The sequence below is a fragment of the Mus caroli genome, unplaced genomic scaffold (assembly GCF_978045245.1).
Source record: "Mus caroli unplaced genomic scaffold, Mus_caroli_1 scaffold_2, whole genome shotgun sequence".
NCBI lineage: Eukaryota > Metazoa > Chordata > Mammalia > Rodentia > Muridae > Mus > Mus caroli.
Genome location: NW_028227257.1, coordinates 150060401 through 150080056, shown reverse-complemented (window position 1 = coordinate 150080056; position 19656 = coordinate 150060401). Strand labels below are relative to the sequence as shown.

General features: G+C 51.6%; 1 protein-coding gene across 1 annotated transcript in view; it reads left to right on the top strand.

Annotated features, from left to right (window-relative positions):
* The window catches only part of Prrx2 (paired related homeobox 2), a 36841-nt gene that overhangs the window by 16055 nt on the left and 1130 nt on the right, over nt 1–19656 (top strand). Inside the window, exons 2-3 of the mRNA XM_021155559.2 lie at nt 17598–17785; nt 18694–18878. Of these exons, the coding sequence (XP_021011218.1) occupies nt 17598–17785; nt 18694–18878 (373 nt within the window). The remainder of the gene's footprint in view (nt 1–17597; nt 17786–18693; nt 18879–19656) is intronic.

The window sequence follows — 19656 nt, the reverse complement described above, 5'->3', positions numbered from 1 at the left end:
CCTCCTCCTCTTCCTCCTCTTCCTCCTCCTCCTCCTTCTCTTCTTCCTCCTCCTCTCCTCCTCCTCTCCCTTCTCCTCCTCCTCCTCTCCCTTCTCCTCCTCCTCCTCTTCCTCCTCTTCCTCCTCCTCCTCCTCTTCTTCCTCCTCCTCTCCTCATCCTCTCCCTTCTCCTCCTCCTCCTTTCCCTTCTCCTCCTCCTCCTCTTCCTCCTCTTCCTCCTCCTCCTCTTTCTCCTCCTCTTCAAAAGATTATTTACTTTATGTGCATGTGTGTTTGTTTGCCTTGCACATATGCACAAGCTCTTAGTGGCCAGGGCTGTTGGACCCGCTGAAGAATTACAGGCCTTGGGAGTCAGTTGCCTGAATGGCTGACAGGAACTGAACTCAGGTCCTTTGCAAGAGCAATGAGGGCTCTTAGCGACTGAGCCATCTCTCTAGCTTGTGTCATCTTCTTTTTGAGACAGGTCTTGCTGTGCAACCCTGGCTGACCTCAAACTTGTGATCTCCCTGCCTTCAGCTCCTACATGCTCTGATTACAAGCATTCAGCACCATGACCGGCTTTTGAACTTTTAAAATATGTGTGTGTGTGTGTGTGTGTGTGTGTGCGCTCCCAGCAAGAGTTTGGAGGCCAGAGGACAAGTCTGTGGAGTTGTCATTGTCCCCTTCCCCCTTCCTGTGGGTTCTGAAGATCAAATTCAAGTCTTCAGGGCTGCTAACCTGTTGAGCCATCACACCAGCCCACAACTGACGTTTTTTATGTTTGTGTTTTGAGGCTAGCCCAAGCTAGCCTAGAATGCACTGTCTAGCTCAGGATGGCCTCTGATCTTCCTTCCTTTACCTTAATGCAGGGATTGTGGGTGCACCCCCACAACACCTGGTTTCTTGGGGAGAAACAGCACCTCCTTTTCAGTGTGACAGCCTGCATCGTGGATTGTCCAAAGGTTCACTGAAGGACATCTCAGTGGTCCCAAGCTCATGACATTGTGAATAAGAGTGCTGTGGGGATCCTTGTGCAGGTGTGTTGGTGTGCACAGACACTTTAACATGGAGTCCATCTTGCCTAGGTGATGGCTGAATTTGACAGTATAGTGTTCGGAGAGAAACTTGCAAGCTGGGAGTTCTGCTGCCACCCCACCCCCTCCACACTCTGTTACCTTGCTGTCTGCCTGATAGAATTGTCTTTTGTAGTCTGAAATAAAAGAAGGGGAGGGGAAAATAGGCAAACGTGGAAATGCAGCCTATAATTTCAGCACCTGGAAGTCTGAGGCAGTAGGATTCTTGGGAGTTGGGGGCTAGCCTGTCTGCATCATGAGTGTCAGGGCTACTGGGTAAAGCCCTGTCTAAAAAAAGGTGGGGGGACGGGGAGTAGAGAAGAGGAGAGGGGGGAGGGGAGGGGAGGGGAGGGTAGAGGAAGGCTTGGAGTAGCTCCTAGTAGCAGGGGTCCTGGGTTCATCCCTAGCAACCATGGCCTGGGTGAGATGGGGCTGACCTGCAACCTCAGCACTCAAGCGGTAAAGGCAGGAGGACTAGAAGTTCAAGGCCGTCTTCAACTACATAGGGAAGTTTGAGGCTAGCCTGGTCTACTTGAGACCTCCTTCTCCAGAAAAGAAGTGAGGAGGCAGGGAGGAAGAAGGAAGGAAGAAGAACAAATGCACACTTGGCCAGGCTCTTCTCTAAAGCGGGGGCACCATTTCACCTCCCAGCAGCAGGGAGGCTGCCATTGCCCTCTGCTTGCCTGCACTTGGTGACGTCAAGTTCTGCGTTTGGTGATTTGTGGCTGCTGTATTCCCGCCTTGTGGTTTTCAGGGGCCTTTCTTTAAGAATCCAAGAGGTGTCTTCCTCTGCCCATTTGCATCTTACATCTTATTTCATGAGGTATCTGCAGGCCTTCCCCATCACCTGTTTCCCAATCAAATTGTCTATGTTGGCCTTAGGACATAATCCCAGCACTGGGGGATAGGGGTAAAGGCAGGTGGAGCTCTGAGTTTTGGGCTAGCCCGGTCTACAGAGTGAGTTTCAGGACATTCAAAGCTACATAGTGAGACGCTGTCTTGGAAAACAAAACAAAAACTGATTACTATGTATGTGAATGTGGACACACGCATGCCTCGGTACACATGTGTGTGTGGGGGGGTCAGGAGTCCAATCCCTCCTTCCACTGGGGAGGGTTTGTCTGTCTGCACAGTGCCCAGGCTTGGCTGGTCCAGGAGGGTCCCGATGACTGTGCCCTCCATCTGGGTCCTCCAGCCCCAGCCTGTCTCTGTCTCTCTGTCTCTGTCTCTCTCTTTCTCTCTCTCTCTGTCTCTCTCTCTCTCACATACAGACACACACACACACACCCTCCATGCCCCCTCCCACTTTCACATCTTAGACACACACTAGTGCTTGTGGCTTTTTTTTGTTGTTGTTTTTGTCTTTTTAGTGTGAATTCTAAGTATTGAACTGACATGGTCATACTTGTGCAGTAAACAGTCTTACCTGTGGAGCCGTCTCCCCGGCTCTGGTTACCATTTAATTTTGTTTTAAAAAAGTGTTTCTTAAATTTTATTTAAAATTTGCTATTATTGTGTGTGTGTGTGAGAGAGACAGACAGACAGACAGACAGACAGACAGACAGACAGTGGGCATTTGTATATGTATGGAAGTCAAAGGAGGACTGATTTGGCTTTGTAGCATGGGTTCTGGGAATTGAATTGAGGGTGTTCCGTCAAATGCCTCACCTCTGTGTGTGTGTGTGTGTGTGTGTGTGTGTGTGTGTGTGTGTGTTGGGGGCAGTGATGGGAGGGTATCTAGGTTAGCTCACAGAGGTCTAAGGTAGAACTTCAGCACCCACAGTGAAGCTTTTGGGGTGACCAGCAGCGCAGAGATGTTCCACACTCTCCAGGCAGGTGGTCAGGCCCAGCTCAGCTCAGGCCAGAGCTCATGAGAACCCAAGGCCACTCTGTGAGTCTCAAGGGTGTTCTCAGCCTTCCAGTTCAGAAAGGATGTCCACGATCTGCACACCCTTGAGAGCTTCCCGTCTGAGAGGCATGTCGTGGAAGTTAGCCAAGGTGACAAGGTTCAGTGGTCAGAATCTGCCACAGGCCCTCTACCGTACAGAGCAGTAAAGTATTTGCTGCACAAACTTGGCCACTTGAGTTCGGTCACCAGAAACCACATAAAGTGGCCTTTCTGGAGAGCCAGGATGAGGAGGTGACAGATAAGTTGATGAGTGGTCCCTGATGGCCAGCTGCCCCAGCCCAGCCTGTCTCTGTCTCTCTGTCTCTGTCTCTCTCTCTCTCACATACAGACACACACACAAACACACCCTCCATGCCCCCTCCCACTTCCACATCTTAGAATAGTGGTCAAGAGAACTGTGACTCCTGACCCGCCCATCACCTGCAGGTGGATTAACTGAAAGTAAAACTGTCTGTGCATGCTGGTCTCAGGGCAGGGGATTAACCTCACATGGTGAGCACCTTCCCTCCTCAGAAGTCTGCAAATTGGTTTTGTTCTACAATCCAGACTTTCTTATTCCTGGGTGAGCAAGTCTCCCAAGTGGATTTGGGGGTGAATGAATAGGACGGGGTTCTTCTGTTCTGCCAGTATGCAGCTCAGACAAAGGTGAGTGCTGCCTTTGATGTGGCCCCACCTCCTTAGAAAGCCCCTCTGTAGAAAAATTGCAGGAGCCAGAGCCAAGAAGCCCTCGCAGTGTGCAAGCACATATGTGTTGTTGGGAGCAGCCAGAGGCCCCAGGACTGCCACTCAGTAGCCCGTTGTAGCTAACTGCAATCTATCACCAGATACTGGAGTGTGACAGACTGCCCCTAAAGATCATAGTTTCCTCTACAGACCAACTAGGCTCTTCCTTTGATGCCCAGAAAGGCCTTTGTAGGGCAAGGCAGCTCTCAGGAACACCAAAGAACCAGGTTGTGCTCTGGAGCTCTGCTGGCGAATGGATGGAGTTTGGTCACCCACGATCCTGGAGCATCCCACAAAACCTCACGTCCTCTAGGCGCAAGGTCTAAGGGTTCCGGAGAAGGAGGGGCTGCATGACTGCTACTTTGGGGTGACCGGGTGTCTTACAGCCGAGGATGGGGTCTAGCACAGTGCCTTCTCTGCTGTGCCATTTCTCCATATGACCTCCCAGCCTCAGTTTCCCTTCCTGAGCCGTGGTGGGGGATGGGGATGGTGACGGTAGTACCCGGGATGCGACAGGGCGGGGCGCGTCAGGCTGTTAACGGTGTCTGGGCCGCGGGGCTGCGGCGAGGCCGGCGCCAGGGCCGCGCCTGGAACCAGATGTGGCGGCGCCGCCCTGGCCGCCCCGGCGGCTCGCACGCTCAGCCTGGCGCGCACATGGCAGGCGTCTGAGGGCGCGGTCCCCGGGGTCCTGCGACCCCAGGCCGGAGTGACGGAGGACAGGACTCGGGACCGGCTGAGAGAAGGGGCAACCCAAAAGCCAGTCCTCAGCCGTTCCTGCTCCTCGCGTGCTGGGGACCCTCCAGCCCCCAGAGTTTGTTTGCTTAAATCCTGCATAAGCTGTTTTAAAGCTGAGTCATCTTAGGGGCCGCCAGTTGGGAAGGGGAGGAGAAAAGGGGGTGCGGCTTTGAAACCCCGATTCTGCCATGGGCTTGTCTGTCATCCACCAGACCAGAACAAGGGGTCTCATTGAGGCCTGGCCCAGCGACACACCTGCAGCCCCAACTCTGATGTCCCCATTCCAGCTTTGGGATGGTGGTCTCTGGGCTCCCAAGTGTGACCTACTATGTCCTAGGTTGGTAGAGGAAAGAAAACAATGTGGGTAAAACCCATCTCCGGGGAGGCTAGGCTAGCCCAGGTTGGCTCCTGAAGAGGTGCTTGCCTTGTTCTTAGGGGAGGGAAGTGGGTGTGGTTTGAATCCTTTCTGTTGAGTGGTTGGGAAAGAGTGGTCCAGCTCTGAGGAGACTCCAAGCTCCCTGGTTCTGATGTAGGAGGGGAAGGAGGGCTGCCCACCCCTACCCAACAAGCCAATTGCTTTTTTTGTTTTTTGATATTTATTTGTTTGTCCACACATCAGAAAAGGGCCATTACAGATGCCTGTGAGCTACCATGTGGTTGCTGGGAATTGAACTCAGGACCTCTGGAAGAGCAGTCAGTGCTCTTAACCGCTGAGCCATCTCTCCAGACCAAGCCAATTGCTTCTTGATGCTGTTGGGTGGAGACACCCCAGGCATTTGCAGAGGCCAAGCAGCCAGGGCTGGGGACAGTCCAAACTCCAAGAACTCCAGCAACCCCTAAACCTCTTCCAAAACCTTAGAGGACTCATAAGCCCACTTCTCAGAGAGACTGAGATCCAAAGAACAGGGGTGAGGCAGAGAGGGAACAATGGTTTAGAGATGGAATCCAATCTGTGCCTGGAGGCTCTGGGGACTAGGTGCTTAGCATCAAACTTCAGAAAATCAGTGAAGTTGGTGGACTCACCCTGTGTATGTGCATGTGTGTGTGTGAGTGTCCGTGTGTGCATGTGTGTATGTGCATGAGCATGCACATGTATGCATGTGTGTATGCATGTGCATGTGTGTCTGTGCACATGTATGTTTGTGCATGTATGTGTGTGAGCATGCACATGTATGCATGTGTGTGTGTGTATGTGTGTGTGTTCCTGCATTTCTGCTCCTTTCGCCATGAAGTATCATAGGAAGGAGAGAACTGATCTCTGAGAGGCTAAGAGTCACCTAGGAGCGAGACCTCTGTATTCCTGGCACCTTTTTCTCTGCAAATTCCAAGTTAGAAACAGCCATTTACAGAGGGCAGTTAAAGTAACTTGCCTAAGACATGGCAAATGTAGGTGTTTCTGGAATGTCTTCCTTGGGGAGATGTAAGCAACACCCACCCCTTCCTTATAAGATTGTCAAACCAAAGTTCACTGTGGGGAGACAATGAGTGTATTGGGCTTACTTACAGAGCATGCATGAGAGGTTGCTTATGGGAGTGCCGAGGACCCTAAAGCAGCCACACTGGAAAGTCTTCACCCAGCAAGGATGATGGCTTCCCAAAGCTTCATAGATAGAGGACACACACACACTTAACCTCCAATCTATGTACTCTCTGACCTTTTGGAGCCCCTGCCCCAGGGCCATGTGCTATTACTGCAAAATTGCATACAAATGTCTGGGACGATAGACTGGACCATTCAGGTGAGGGTCCAGTGACCTTACTTCTCCTGTGAGGCGATGTCAACGTCCAACAAGCCTAGCCTAGTCCCTTGTAAAATGGTGGCAATTTAACTTGAAGGAACAGTGGCATTTGAATAGGTTCACAACACCTTCAGATAAATAAATATGCTAACCAGAGAGTTCTCTGACCCAGATACTGTTTTAAGAACAGCAAGTATATTAATCCATCCCCTTGTATTGGGGGGTGGATGGAGGGATTCCTGCTGTCCTCTTTGCTAGGCTGAAGCTCAGGACACTCACTCCTGGTCTTCCAGCAGTGAGTAAGTCTGGGATTTGAACCCCACAGCTTAGCCCAAGTATCTAGCATTTTTCTCCAGTGAGCTTGGTGACTCCTCCTCAGACTTCTGTGGGCTAGCTCGTTCTGAACAGCTGGCCATAAGAAAATGCTGGAGGTGGGGATGTGGGTGGAAGGCCTTCAATCAGACAGTTGGTCTGGACAAGCCAGTGGAAGGAAGAAGCGATGGAATGCTTTTCCTTTTACACAAGAGAAAAATCTGGAAGCAACCTAAGTGTCCATGGAGAGGGGATGCACTGGTTAAGCAAATATGGCGTCTCCACTGTGAAATGATGCCATTGATGGCAGGGACTGTGAAGAGGCTAGGACACCTAGCAGGGGAGGAGTGGGGATTGTGTCAGGAACCTGGGTCAGCCTAGCTCCACGCCGCTTGATTTGAGAAGTCTGATGTCCTCCTTGTCACCTTGAACCAACTCCATGAGATGTTATGATAAACGTTGACAGAGTAAGACCTGTGCACGCCTCGGTCCCAGGCATGTGAGCACGCCTTAGAGACCATGGTTATCATCCCTAGTAAGGAGCCTGTGGCTCAGAAAAGAGAGCTGGCAGCAAAGCCAAGTCTTGAATGCAGCCACTGAACTTGACATGTGGTACCCACTGCATGGCTACGGGGTGGGGGAGGGGGTATCCTCACATATGCGGTAAGCAGATCCATGTTAGCTGTGTGGCAAGGGACACAGGACAGGAAGCATACGAAACAAATAACAAGTATGTACTGTGGCGAGCGATGTATAGAGAGGAGCCACCATTGTCCGTCATTGTTTCTTCTTTAAAAAGAGAATCTGGTCTCTCTCTAGAGCCCCTCTCTGTTGCTTTCTGTAATAATGGAAACTTCTTTCTCTGTCCTGCGTGGACCTTAGCCACAGGTGGCTGCTAAGGCCATGAGACCTGGCCTGTTATGAAGCAGAGGAATGAGGTTTGCAGTCTTTGTTTTCAATTAATAATTAACTAATTAAAATGTATTAGGTTTATTCATTTTACATGTGAGTATTTTGCCTGCGTGTATGTCCATGTGCACTCTTGAGGGCCAGAGGGTAGCGCTGAATCTCCTGGAAACTGGAGAATGGTTGCGAGACACCATGTAGGTGCCGAGAATTGAACCCAGGTTTTCTGCAAACAAGAGTAACAAGTGCTCTTAACTGCTGAGCCATCTCTCTGGCCCCAGGAAAAAGCAAAGAGACCAGAAGAGAGCGTGGGATCCCTGGAGCTATAAGTTGCCAATGGGTGCTAGGAACCAATGTCTGGTTCTCTGGGAGAGCAGCAAATACTCCTAAGAGACAAGCTGTAGTATGTTTTGTCTTCATGTAGCCCAGGTTAGCCCCAAACCCTCTGTGTCACTGAGGATGGCCTCGAACTCCTAATTCTCCTGCCTCTGCCTCCTGAGTTCTAAGATCGCAGGTGTGCACAGATATAATATATCCAGCTTTCATACTTCCTTTCCTTGAGTCAATTAGAATTCATCCTCAAGTGGATGGAGCAGCAAGCCTGAAGATCCTCTTCTCTCTACCCTGGACAGCCCCGTGGTGACAGCCATGAGAGGCCACTTGCAGCGTTCTACCTGGGGGCTGGGAACTGAACTTAAGTTCTCATGCTTGGCACGGCGAGCATTCTTCCTCACTCATCTGGCTCCCAGGCCCCAGTGATTGCTGCTGCTTCTCCACCTCTTCCCCCTTCCCCCTCCTCCCCCTCCTCCTTCTCCCTCCTCCTCCTCCTCCTCCTCCTCCTCCTCCTCCTCCTCCTCCTCCTTCTTCTTCTTCTTCTTCTTCTTCTTCTTCTTCTTCTTCTTCTTCGAGGCATTGTATCTCTGTGTAGCCTTGGCTGCCCCTGGAACTCACTCTGTAGACCAGGCTGGCCCCTAACTCATAGAAATCCACCTGCCTCTGCCTGCTGAGTGCTGAGACTAAAGGCATGTACCACCACACTCTGCTCAAAGGTTTTGTTTTGGTTTTGACCAAGAAAATAACACTGGTAGAAGCCAGTGTTGTGGGTGCCCCTTGGGAGAATCTAGAAGGTTTAATGTGAGCCCTGCTGTGGAAGGCCTGAGTCACAGCTGGGAAAGCTACTTTAAAAGTAGACAGAGTCAGACCTAGGGCATAGCTCAGTTGGAAGAGTGCTAGCCAGACACTCACAAAGCCCTGATCCATCTGCGGCTCCACATAAATCAGTGCATGCCTGCAATTCCAGCACAGGGGAGGTGGAGACAAGCGTACTAGAAGTTCCGGGTCATCTGCTGCATGATGGAGGGCATGAGACCCTGCCTCTAAAGGGAAGACTGAAACCAGTGTGGTGGCGCACGCCTTTAATCCCAGCACTCGAGAGGCAGAAGCGGGCAGATCTGAGTGGTCTAGGCCAGCCTGGTCTACAGAGTGAGTCCAGGACAGCCAGGGCTACATAGTGAGGTTCTGTCTCAAAGGGTGAACGAGATGTTCTCGGGAAGCTGAGTGCCCTGTTCCTGTGCCTCGGAGTCGTAAACCCGGCATTACCAGGAGGCCCCATGAGGAAATGGACCAGGGGAGCATTTCCTAGAGCGAGCGGTGGCTGTCTTGTAAGGCTGTGACTGGGAACAAGTCAGAGACGTTGGGAAAATAGCTTCTTCGGATTCTATGCTTCCTCCATGTAGATGCCCGGGCCCTGGGTAGAACTCTGAATCCTTTGGTTACTAGCCACTCGACAGACAAAAACTGAATAAGATCCTGTCGGGCATCAGGCGTGGGGGAAGAAAGGGGGTGGGAGAGAACCCGTGTCTTGCCAGAGTTCTGGTCCCCTGGGCAGGCAGATGCGGAGGACTGCCGCGCGTTCCCCACGCGCCCCGGGTGGCTGTCTGGCTGTGTGAAGCTACGGATTTAATCCTCGTGGGTGGGGGCTGGGTGGTGGTGGACAGGGGGCAGTCTGAGGTTTCTGGGCCTCACGGAGGCCAGAGATAACAGGTTCTCAGTCTCAGACATCCCAGATGCTACTGGACACCCAGGAAGAGCTGAGAACAAAGTGAGGACCCTCGACAGTGGCTCGGTCAGCCCCAGGGCCAAAAGGAGAGGGCAGGGGGGGAGAAGGGGCGCTGGGTGGTTCCCATGTGGGCGAGAGTCCTTGGTCTGTAGGAAGGCCTTCAAGTTGGATGTCTTTAGGGGAAAGCCTATCTCATCGTTCAAGCACAGTGGGTCTTGATGAGGAGAAACAGTCTATGGTTTTAGCGCTTTGTTGTAGAAAGAGAGCGGCCGGCCATGACCATGTGGAGGGAAAGGGGGGAATGGAGGGGAAAAGGGGTAGCTAGAGATGAGAGTAAGAAAGGTGAGAGCTTAAGAAAGAGAGGAAGGGCCAAGCAGCCCCTTTTATAGTGGTCTGGCTATCCTGCAGTTGCAGGATAGCTGTGGGGAGGAACATACCTGGCTATTGTCAGGTAACTGTGAGGGTGGAGTCTAGTTAGAATGCCAGGAGCTTGGGACATTGTCTGTGTGACTTATAGTCACAGAATTATGAAGTTGGGGTCTCTGGGAATATGGCTCACTGTTCTGTCACTTGAAGAGTTTTCTACTGGGTCTCTGGAGCAAGCCTCACTCGACCAAAACAGGCTGCCTTTCACGGTCCCACAAGATCCCAGTGCTGTGTGGCCTGGGTTCGTCACATTACCTCTCTGATCCTCCCCAACCTATACTGTAAACTGGGTTTAATAGCGAGGCCTTCCACATTTTAGGAAAGGCTCATAACCCAGCATCAAGAGAGCAAGGAGACTGGAGGAGGTGAGAGCCAAAAACCAGGGCTAAGGAACAGCCCAATCCTGACCACAGGCCCCCTGCTGCGGGAAGGCAGGGGCACAAAGTCTTGCTGGAGACAGCTCTTGGAGCCTCGCCTAGCAGGGCTGGGCCAAGCTTGCAAAGCAAATTTTCCGCCTTGTAGGGACTCACAACTGGGTCATGGAAACCTCCAGCCTTGCTTTGGAGCTTGGTCTCTGGGAGGGCAGGGCTGTCCAACGGTCAGGGTCACAGCAGGTCCCACCGGCCTGGGATGGGAGGACAGAGCGGGGTGGGGGGACGGAAGGATGGGGTCCTGGGAGGACCTGGGTGGGATCCTTAGTCATGCTCTTGATGGGATGCAAACAGGTCTTCCTGGGGAGAAGGAAGTGGGGGAGGGATCTCGGATGCATCCCCACACTCAGCTTCCAGGAAAGCCCTGGCTGCCTGAGGAGAATGTGGGAACGGTACTCTTTCCAAAAGACAGGGATACAGGACCTTCGAAGGGGGTTTTCTTAGCCCAGGGCACTCAGTAGCCAATTTTTCTCCTTCTTGGATGCTCTGGAGGGGGCAACATTTATTGTCTTGATGACTGTTGGGCCCTGACCCAATTTCCAGGCCATAATTCATCTTTCTTCAACCCACCCTGGTACAGAGATTGGGGATGGTATAGTTTTTTCTTCCTTCCTTCCTTCCTTCCTTTCTTTCTTTCTTTCTTTCTTTCTTTCTTTCTTTCTTTCTTTCTTTCTTTCTTTCTTTCGTTTTTTGAGACAGGGTTTCTCTGTGTAGCCCTGGCTGTTCTGGAACTCACTCTGTAGACCAGGCTGGCCTCAAACTCAGAAATTCGCCTCCCTCTGCCTCCCAAGTGCTGGGATTAAAGGCATGTGCCACCATTGCCCAGCTTAGTTTTTTATTCTTGAGTGTCCAGGAAAACAGAGCTTGGGGCACCATTCTCTTGGGGAAAGTCCTTGGTCAAGCCAAGCCTCAGTTTCCCCATCTGCAAATAAGGGTCTTTGCTGATGACCTCTAAGACCTCTTTGGACTCCGAGTCCTTTAAAAGATGAATTGTGGAACAGGGGCCCTGCAGCTGGCTTTGGATTTTCTCAAACCAAACCTAGCCAGGCATATGGCTTGTGTCTATAACCCCTGAGTAAGGCAGGAGGATTGCCATGAGTTGGAGGCCCATCTGAGCTTTAGCAGGAGACCCTTCTCAAAAGATAAACAAAGCAAAGCACTGAGCAGGAGAACCAGCTCAGGGGTTAGAGCGCTCACTGCTCTCCCAGAGGACCTGAGTTCAAGCCCAGCGTCTGTATCTGTCGGCTCACAACATCCTGGAACTCTGGCTCCAAGGATTCAGACACCCTCATCTGATCTCTGTGGGCATCCGCACACATGACACACACATACACACCTTTACAGATAAAATAGGTATTAACAAAACAACTGAAGCTGGGTCTCGGTGGTGCACACCTTTAATTCTAGCACTTGGGAGACAGAGGCAGGCAGATCTGAGTTCAAGGACAGTCTGGTCTACAGAGTGAGTTACAGGATAGCTAGGGCTACACAGTGAGATCCTGTTTCAAAAAGAAACAGACAGACAGACAGACAGATAAACCAAAAAAGCTGGATATGGTGGCTCACAGGTTTGTAATTCCAGCCCTCTTTGCATCCTGGACTAACAGAGACCCTACCCAAAAGAAGCAAACAGAGAAAAACAACAAAACCCAACACAAAATTAGATCGCTCTGGTGTCTGGTCCAGCCTCAGCTCACTCTCCTGCTGTCTGTGCTCTGCAGAGGCCCCAGGCCTCACAGGGGAGAGGAAAGCCCCCAGGGCCCCCTTGGGCCTCTGTGTCCTGGTCTGGAGGCAGTTAGCAGGCAATGCCAGCCCTTGTTAAAATGTAGGTCCTTTGCTAAATTGGCAACTGGCCATCAGCCTTAGATTAAAACCAGACCGAAGCCATGAGCCCCTTGTCAGACTGGATTTGCAGCTGGGTAGCCCCCCACCCCGCAGCCTCCTCCGTTCCCTTGTACTTCAGGCGCCTCAACTTCCACAGCTTAGGACTGGGAGCGAATGGAGTCACAGGAATGGAGACCAAGCTGCCCATCTGTATGAGCAGGAACACTTGGCTCTGATGTGCTGAGGCCTGAGAAGCCATCAGCCTGGGGACCTGAGGGACTGTGACTACCAGTGCCTCACAGGAAGCTCCAAGCCTGAGAGACCATTTTTGTGTGCCTGCTCTTTTTTTGTGCTTGAGAATAGCATGCGGGTGTTCTCTGCTGAGAGCGGCATCCCTGTCCCCTCAGTCCCTGAAACCTTATCTCTCTGAAGCTATGGCTTTGCCTTTGACAAAGCATTGCTTAGCCTACCATGCCTCAGTTTCCCCACAGGTAAGATTGCACCATGCGTAGCCAGGGAAGGACTGATGTGAGGTTAAAGGAGTTGACCTACGGTTCCCACTTTGTAGCTGTGCTTCCTAGGGCAGGGAGTGGTTGTAAGGCCTGCATAGCCGAACCATACCCTAGTGATGGGCCAGAGATGCAGTCTAGGATTCCCCTTCCTCTTTGGCCAACCGTCCTTTCTTCTCTCCTTATTATTTTCTAGTTTCTTGAGACAAAAAATTCCCAATTTAGGCTGCTCCCAAACATACTCTATAGCCCAGGATGACTTTGAACTTCTGACCCTCCAACCTCTCCTTTCCTGATGCTGGGATGACCTGTGTGCACAACCATGCCCAGTTTAAGTGGTAGCGGGAACGGGCCCCTGGGCTTCACCTGCGCTAAGTAACACTGCTATTGAGCCACACCCATCACCAGCCCTCTTCCTACTAATGGAGCACTCTCCCTTCCTGCTCATTTTGTGGCACCCAGGGCCAAAGATGTGGCTTTCTTCTCTAGGGGCCATTCAGATGAACCCTAGTCGCTACCAAGGACGCCTGAAACCTCAGCCAAGTCCCACACTCTATGGCACCCCCAGTCCCTGCCTGCTCTATCCTTTGTCATGATATGTTCTACATACAGTTCTTGTAGCCCCGGATCCCCTCCTCTGAGAAAGAGCTCGTGTTAATTTGTTAAATCCGAGTCAAGGCCCCAGGGACCGGTGGTTTATTTTTCTGATCGTGTTGGCAGAGATCATGGGGGTTGGAGCCTTTTTGGTCAGAATGAATGCTAATTAATAAAAGGTATTTATTTGTGTTGGAGCTCGCCACAGCCCAGGGTCAGGCACAAATGACTGTTTGCAGTGTCCATGGCTTTTGAGAAAGGATGGATGGACGGGCCGAGTTCATTTGTCTTCTGAAGAATTTCCAGCTAATTCCCTCAGGGATATTTAGACCCTTAAATTACGTGGACTGAGAAAAGCGGTGGGCATAGGAAGGGGAGAGGAACACTTGAATGTTTGGCAGCGAGCAGGGCTTTTAAATGCCTTTGGGTCTCAGTCAGCCAAATAAATGCCATGTGCTCCTGTCAGTGTGTCATTGTGATGCCATTGGGAACAGTGTCGCTTCGGTTATAAGAGACCAAAGGCCCCAGCAAGCCTCTGGTCTCAAGGTTCCGACAGTCTCTGCAGAGCAGCGGAGCAGTGGGAGCTGGCGGGAGAGACTGGGGCTTTGCAGTTTCTTTTTTTTTTTTTTAAGATTTATTTATTATATGTAAGTACACTGTAGTACACTGTAGCTGTCTTCAGACACACCAGAAGAGGGCGTCAGATCTCATTTCCGGTGGTTGTGAGCCACCATGTGGTTGCTGGGATTTGAACTCTGGACCTTCGGAAGAACAGTCGGGTGCTCTTACCCACTGAGCCATCTCACCAGCCCGGCTTTGCAGTTTCTGTTTGCACACTCCTTTGCTTTATTCTGTTGTCTGTTCTTGGGAGTGGATTCAGGGCCCTATTCGTGCTTGAATTCTAACACTGAAACACATCCTCCACCCCTCTTACGTTTCCTTTAGAGTCAGATTCTCACTAACTTGCCCGGGCTGATCTTGAACTCACTCTGTAGCCGAGGCTGGCTTTGAATTTATGGTCTTTCGAGATGATCTTTAAATGTGTTAATCACATGTGATAAGAGGCCCAGCCATTGCCTTTATATTTAATGGGGGAAAGGGGAGCAGAGAGTGGTCTGGGAACCAAAGGAGACTGCGCACAGCTCTCCTGGGATGCAGCCCACCCAGTGAGCACCATCCACATTGAGGGCAGCAGGATGAGACAGGACCGGCACGCCAGTGACCTGGGGCTTGGAGAACATTTATTTATTTTCCAAATACTTGAAGCCAAGCGTGGAGCCCAGAGGGAATCCCTGTTCTCAGGAGGCAGAGCAGGAACCTGTAACAGCAGCCCTCGCTGGGCCAGTGCTGTGGGCTCATGGTTGTGCTGTCTGGGGTCCGCTCCTGGGCTCGGCAGTGGCTGAGTCCTGGGTCCATCCACCACTGTACTAGAGAGGTCCAGAGGACCAGGCTGTCATACAGAGCAGGAGGGCTCATTTTTTGAGCAATAGCTGTCAGTGCTCTTGCGCTGAGGACTCACATCATCTTGTCCAAGAGCAAGCTGTTTTCCCCAAGCTCCCATTATGAAGATTTCCTTTAGCAAGACTGCCCAAGACTGTCGTGGAGGCTCTGAGAGCTGCCCCAGGCAATGTCACCAAGCCCTGGAGTGAGATAGCCATGGGAAGGACCCCAGAAGGATGGAGCTACCAAGTCTTTCAGCAGGCAAGGGTCCTAACTCCAAACACACAGCCTGGAGAGAGCTTAGAGCCTCAGTTTCCCCAAGTATGAAGTGGCTCAGCACCTCACAGCCATGCTGGACTTCTGTGGGAGGTTCTAGGATCATTTCTGGCCTAGACTGGTTTTGCTGGAGTGTTCAGCATCCAACTATCCTGCTGTCATGACCCTGGGGGACAATGACTAAAACCCCTTGGGGGACCCCTACTGGCATTGGGGAAGAGCCTGGGCCTTGAGAGTCTTTGCTGGGAGTCACTGCCGCTACCAGCGCCAGCATATCTGGCCCGAGAGCCATTGTTTCTTCCCACCACCGTTCAGTGAGGCGAAACCTGCAAAAAGTGGTTTTCATTTAAACACCCCCAGTTTCCAATTGCTCAGAAACTTCCCGAAAAACTCTCCTTTTTTGGCTGAAAAGCCTCCTGCATTGGGTGTGTGCCCAAGTGGCGTTGCCTGAAGGAGGGCGAAAGTCAGCCCTAGGGATGGTTCATGTTCCAGAGGCGTCCATCTCCACTTTTGGACTCTTGCTCACCACCTGACTTGCAGTGCCCGGCATTAGTTATTTTGGTTTAGGATTTCTTTCCCATCAGGGGGTGGAGTGGGGGAGGGGAGGGGTGAAGTGGGGGCGAGGTGGGGTGGGGGTAGAGGTGGGGATGGGGACATTCCCAGGCACCAGGCACACTCATCCATCATAGCCTTTTCTCCTAAGACCAGACAGGGGTGTGGAGTGACAAGGAACCTGGGGGAGGGGGCAGGTGACAAGGCCAGCGTGTACCAGCCATTCTGGCTGCCTCTCCCCTTACATTTGGCTCATGTTTGCAAGTTTTTTCTAAAGAGGGGTAACTGAGTGTAAGCTCATCTGATATGCCAGGGTCCCTCAGCCTAGCTCCTGCTGCCATTTTGGAACAGAGTGCCTGAGCAGGGGGATGGGAGTAGGGGGGCACTCTGACGGGTGTGCTGGAGCACGGGTCCTTAACTCCAGTCACACCAGTGAGAAAAAAAAGTCTGCAGGGCTGGGCTGTAGCTCAGTGGTGAGCGCTTGGCAAGCATGGGGCCTGGTTCCATCCCCAGGAGTAAATAAATGGAAAGTGGGATCAGGGGCCGGGTGTGGGGGCATGCTTCTCTAATCCTGGCACTCAGGTGGAGTTCCAGGTTAGCCTGGTCTACTGAGTAAGTTCCAGGACAGCCAGGGCTACACAGAGAAATCCTCTCTCTCTCTCTCTCTCTCTCTCTCTCTCTCTCTCTCTCTCTCTCTCTCTCTCTCTCTCTTTATGTGTGTGTGTATGTGTAGTTGGGTGGATATGCATGCACCATACTGCTCCCGTGGAGGTCAGAAGACATCTTTCAGGGAGTCAGCTCTTCCACACAACAGTAGTGGGCCACATCTAACTCGTACTCATTGACCAGAACTCCCACCTCTAGGAATCCGCAGCACACGTGCACAGCAAAACAAACAAACAACAACAAAAAACCTTCTGGTTTACTATGGAGCAACTTATTGAAGATTCTTTTAGCTTCCAAAGATTGGAAATGCACCCAGTGTCTACTATGAGGGTCCTTTAACAGTCTGCAGCACAGTTGTGTGGGGACTAAGCACTAGGGCCTGTTCACCGACTGAGTGAATGAGCCCTGGAAAGCTTGTTACACAGGGAAAACATGGATAGCACAAACGACATCCTGAAACGAGAGAGGAAACACTACATGTTATACTTGAAAAGACACTACTGGAGGGTTAGTGCAACAATTAATTTAAAAACTGGTTTCTGCAGATAGAGGGAGGGACGGGAGGGAAAGCAGAGTTAAGTGTGCAGAGCAGAGATGGAAGGCTCCAGAATCTTAGTAAGTAAAAGAGACCACTCAAAGCCACAGCACACAGGGCATGGCTGTGTGCCTGTTGGCTCTTAAATGTTGTATTTTGCAGTCTTATAAACCGAGGGGCATGGGTCGGGGGCACCTGGGGCCTTTGCTCTGCTTCATCCCCTCCTGTGTCAACTGGACAGGGCACCATGGCAAGTGATGTGTCCTAGCTATTGAAGCACACATTTGGGAGGCTGGGTATTGGCTCAGTGGGTAAAGTCCCTCCTATGCAAGCATGGGGACCTGAGTTCAGATCCCCAGCACCCATGTGAAAAGCCACATGCACCACAGGGGTCCCGGTGGAGACAAGACAGGCAGGTTCTGGGTTTTTGGGGGGGCCACAGTCTGTCTAGTTCAGAGAAAGACATAGTCTCAAATGAATAATGAGTGGGTGGATGGGTGGGTGGATAGATGGATGGGTGGACAGATGGGTGGGTAGATGGATGGGTGGGTGGGTGGGTGGGTGGATGGGTGGGTGGATGGGTGGATGGATGGATGGATAGGTAGACGGGTGGATAAATTGGCAGGTGGCTGGATATATGGATGGCTGGATACTTGGATGGGCAGACAGATTGGCAGGTGGGTGAGTTCAATGGATAGTCATAGGCCAAAGATGAGCTAAGAGGACACATTCCTACCCTTAGGTCCAGGGCTACCTGAAGAAGGAGACTCAGGAAAGCCAGTGTAAAAGGAGCAGATGGCTGATCCTATGGATGTCACTGCACAGCGCCACAGGGACCCCTATAGGGCACAGGGAACATTGTGTGCATAGTGCAGCCACTGTACTGACTGACCCTCCACCTTTCCTCAGGTGACTGTCCCAGCCCCGGCCGTGGCAGTGCCACCAAACGAAAGAAGAAGCAGCGTCGGAATCGAACCACATTCAACAGCAGCCAGCTGCAGGCGCTGGAGCGTGTATTTGAGCGCACACACTACCCTGACGCCTTTGTGCGTGAAGAGCTAGCTCGCCGTGTCAACCTCAGTGAGGCACGTGTCCAAGTAAGTGGGGTCCATCCAGAGGCTCCCAGGGAGCCCACATCCAGTCTGGTGACCCGTGGTGACCTAGGGACAGGCACTTGCCAGTGGAGACAGTTAGCTCAGAGCACCTGGAGCCAGGAGAGTGAAGTTCAGATGGAAACCTCGTTCCTCATGAACAGTGTCTAACCCTGCAAATGAGTAGCTCATCTCCCGTGCAGGCTATGCTGTGGTTCAGGGAGCCAATGCTTATGTAAAAATATAGAGCAGGAGTGGAAGACAGCCCAGAGGTTAAGTGCTTGCCATGGCGGGAGGGCCTGGGTTCAGATTCCCAGCACCCGTGTAAAAAGCTGAGGGGGGCAGCGTGCACCCACAGTGCTGGGGAAGTAGAGACAAGAGGACCCTGGGGGATTGTCGGCAGCCAGTCTAGAACAGGCAAGCTCAAGGCTCAGTGAGACTCTCTCAATAAATAAATAAAACAAAACAAACAAATAAATAGAAAGAAAAAGACAACGTGGAGGGAAATAAAGATGCACACTACTGACCGCTGACCACTGATTGCTGCACACCCACGGATGTGTGTGCATATGAATATGTGCACGTGCACACAGCACACACACACACACACACACACACACACACACACACCACTAGGACCTTAGAGCTGTGCCAAGTGGGAAAATTTTGGGAAAGCTCTGCTCTGTGTGTCCCTCCTAACCACAGAACCAGAGGGCTCACCTGTCCATTGGGCTGTTTTTGGTTTTTATGTGTCAGACTTCCCAGCACGTAACACAGGCACTATTGATAGGAGAGGGTCAGAAAATGAAGCCCTCAGCCCAGGTCTGGGGTGGCACCAGTGTGTTCCCAGATCCACAAGGATGTAGGTCCCCTCAAAGTCCGCCAGACCCTGCTCGCCACACTCTCCCTCTCAGGTCTGGTTCCAGAACCGCCGTGCCAAGTTTCGCCGGAATGAACGTGCCATGCTGGCTACCCGCTCTGCCACTGCCTCGTTGCTCAAGTCTTATGGCCAGGAGGCGGCCATTGAACAGCCTGTGGCCCCTCGACCTACCACGCTGAGCTCAGATTATCTATCCTGGCCCGCATCCTCCCCCTACAGGTGAGAATGGGGGACTCCTTTGTATCAACAAGTGCAATTATACACACCCCCATGGGATCTTTAAGACTACCTCTCTGGGGAGCTGTAGAGAGTTGGATGGTGTGTGGATGAGTGTGTGTTTACATGACAGTGTGTGTGGGTATTCAAGAGCCTGCATGTGAGTGCTCATGTATACACGGGATCATAAGCGTGTGTATGTCCACATGAGCATAGATATGCATGTCTGTATGCACACACAGGGGGGAAGCCAGGCCTGCCTGGAGAAGAGCAAAGTGGGTTCCATGCTGAGATAGCTAGAAAGCTGTAGGAAAAGTTTCAGGCTAGACCCAGCACTCTTTGTCCATCTCCAGACGGGAAACAGAGTCTGGGAGTACTGAGGGCAAGTCTTTCTGTCCTGTGATCCTGGCAAGGTCTAGGGCCATGGAGAGGAGTGATGTTGTTGAGATAGATAGATAGATAGATAGATAGATAGATAGATAGATAGATAGATAGATAGAATAAAATAAAATAAAAAGCTCCTGGGCTGGTGAGATGGCTCAGTGGGTAAGAGCACCCGACTGCTCTTCCGAAGGTCCAGAGTTCAAATCCCAGCAACCACATGGTGGCTCACAACCATCCGTAACGAGATCTGACGCCCTCTTCTGGTGTGTCTGAAGACAGCTACAGTGTACTTACATATAATAAATAAATCTTTAATAAATAAATAAATAAATAAATAAATAACTCCTTCCTTGGACTGGAAAGATGGCTCAGTGGTTAGGAGCACTGACTGCTCTTG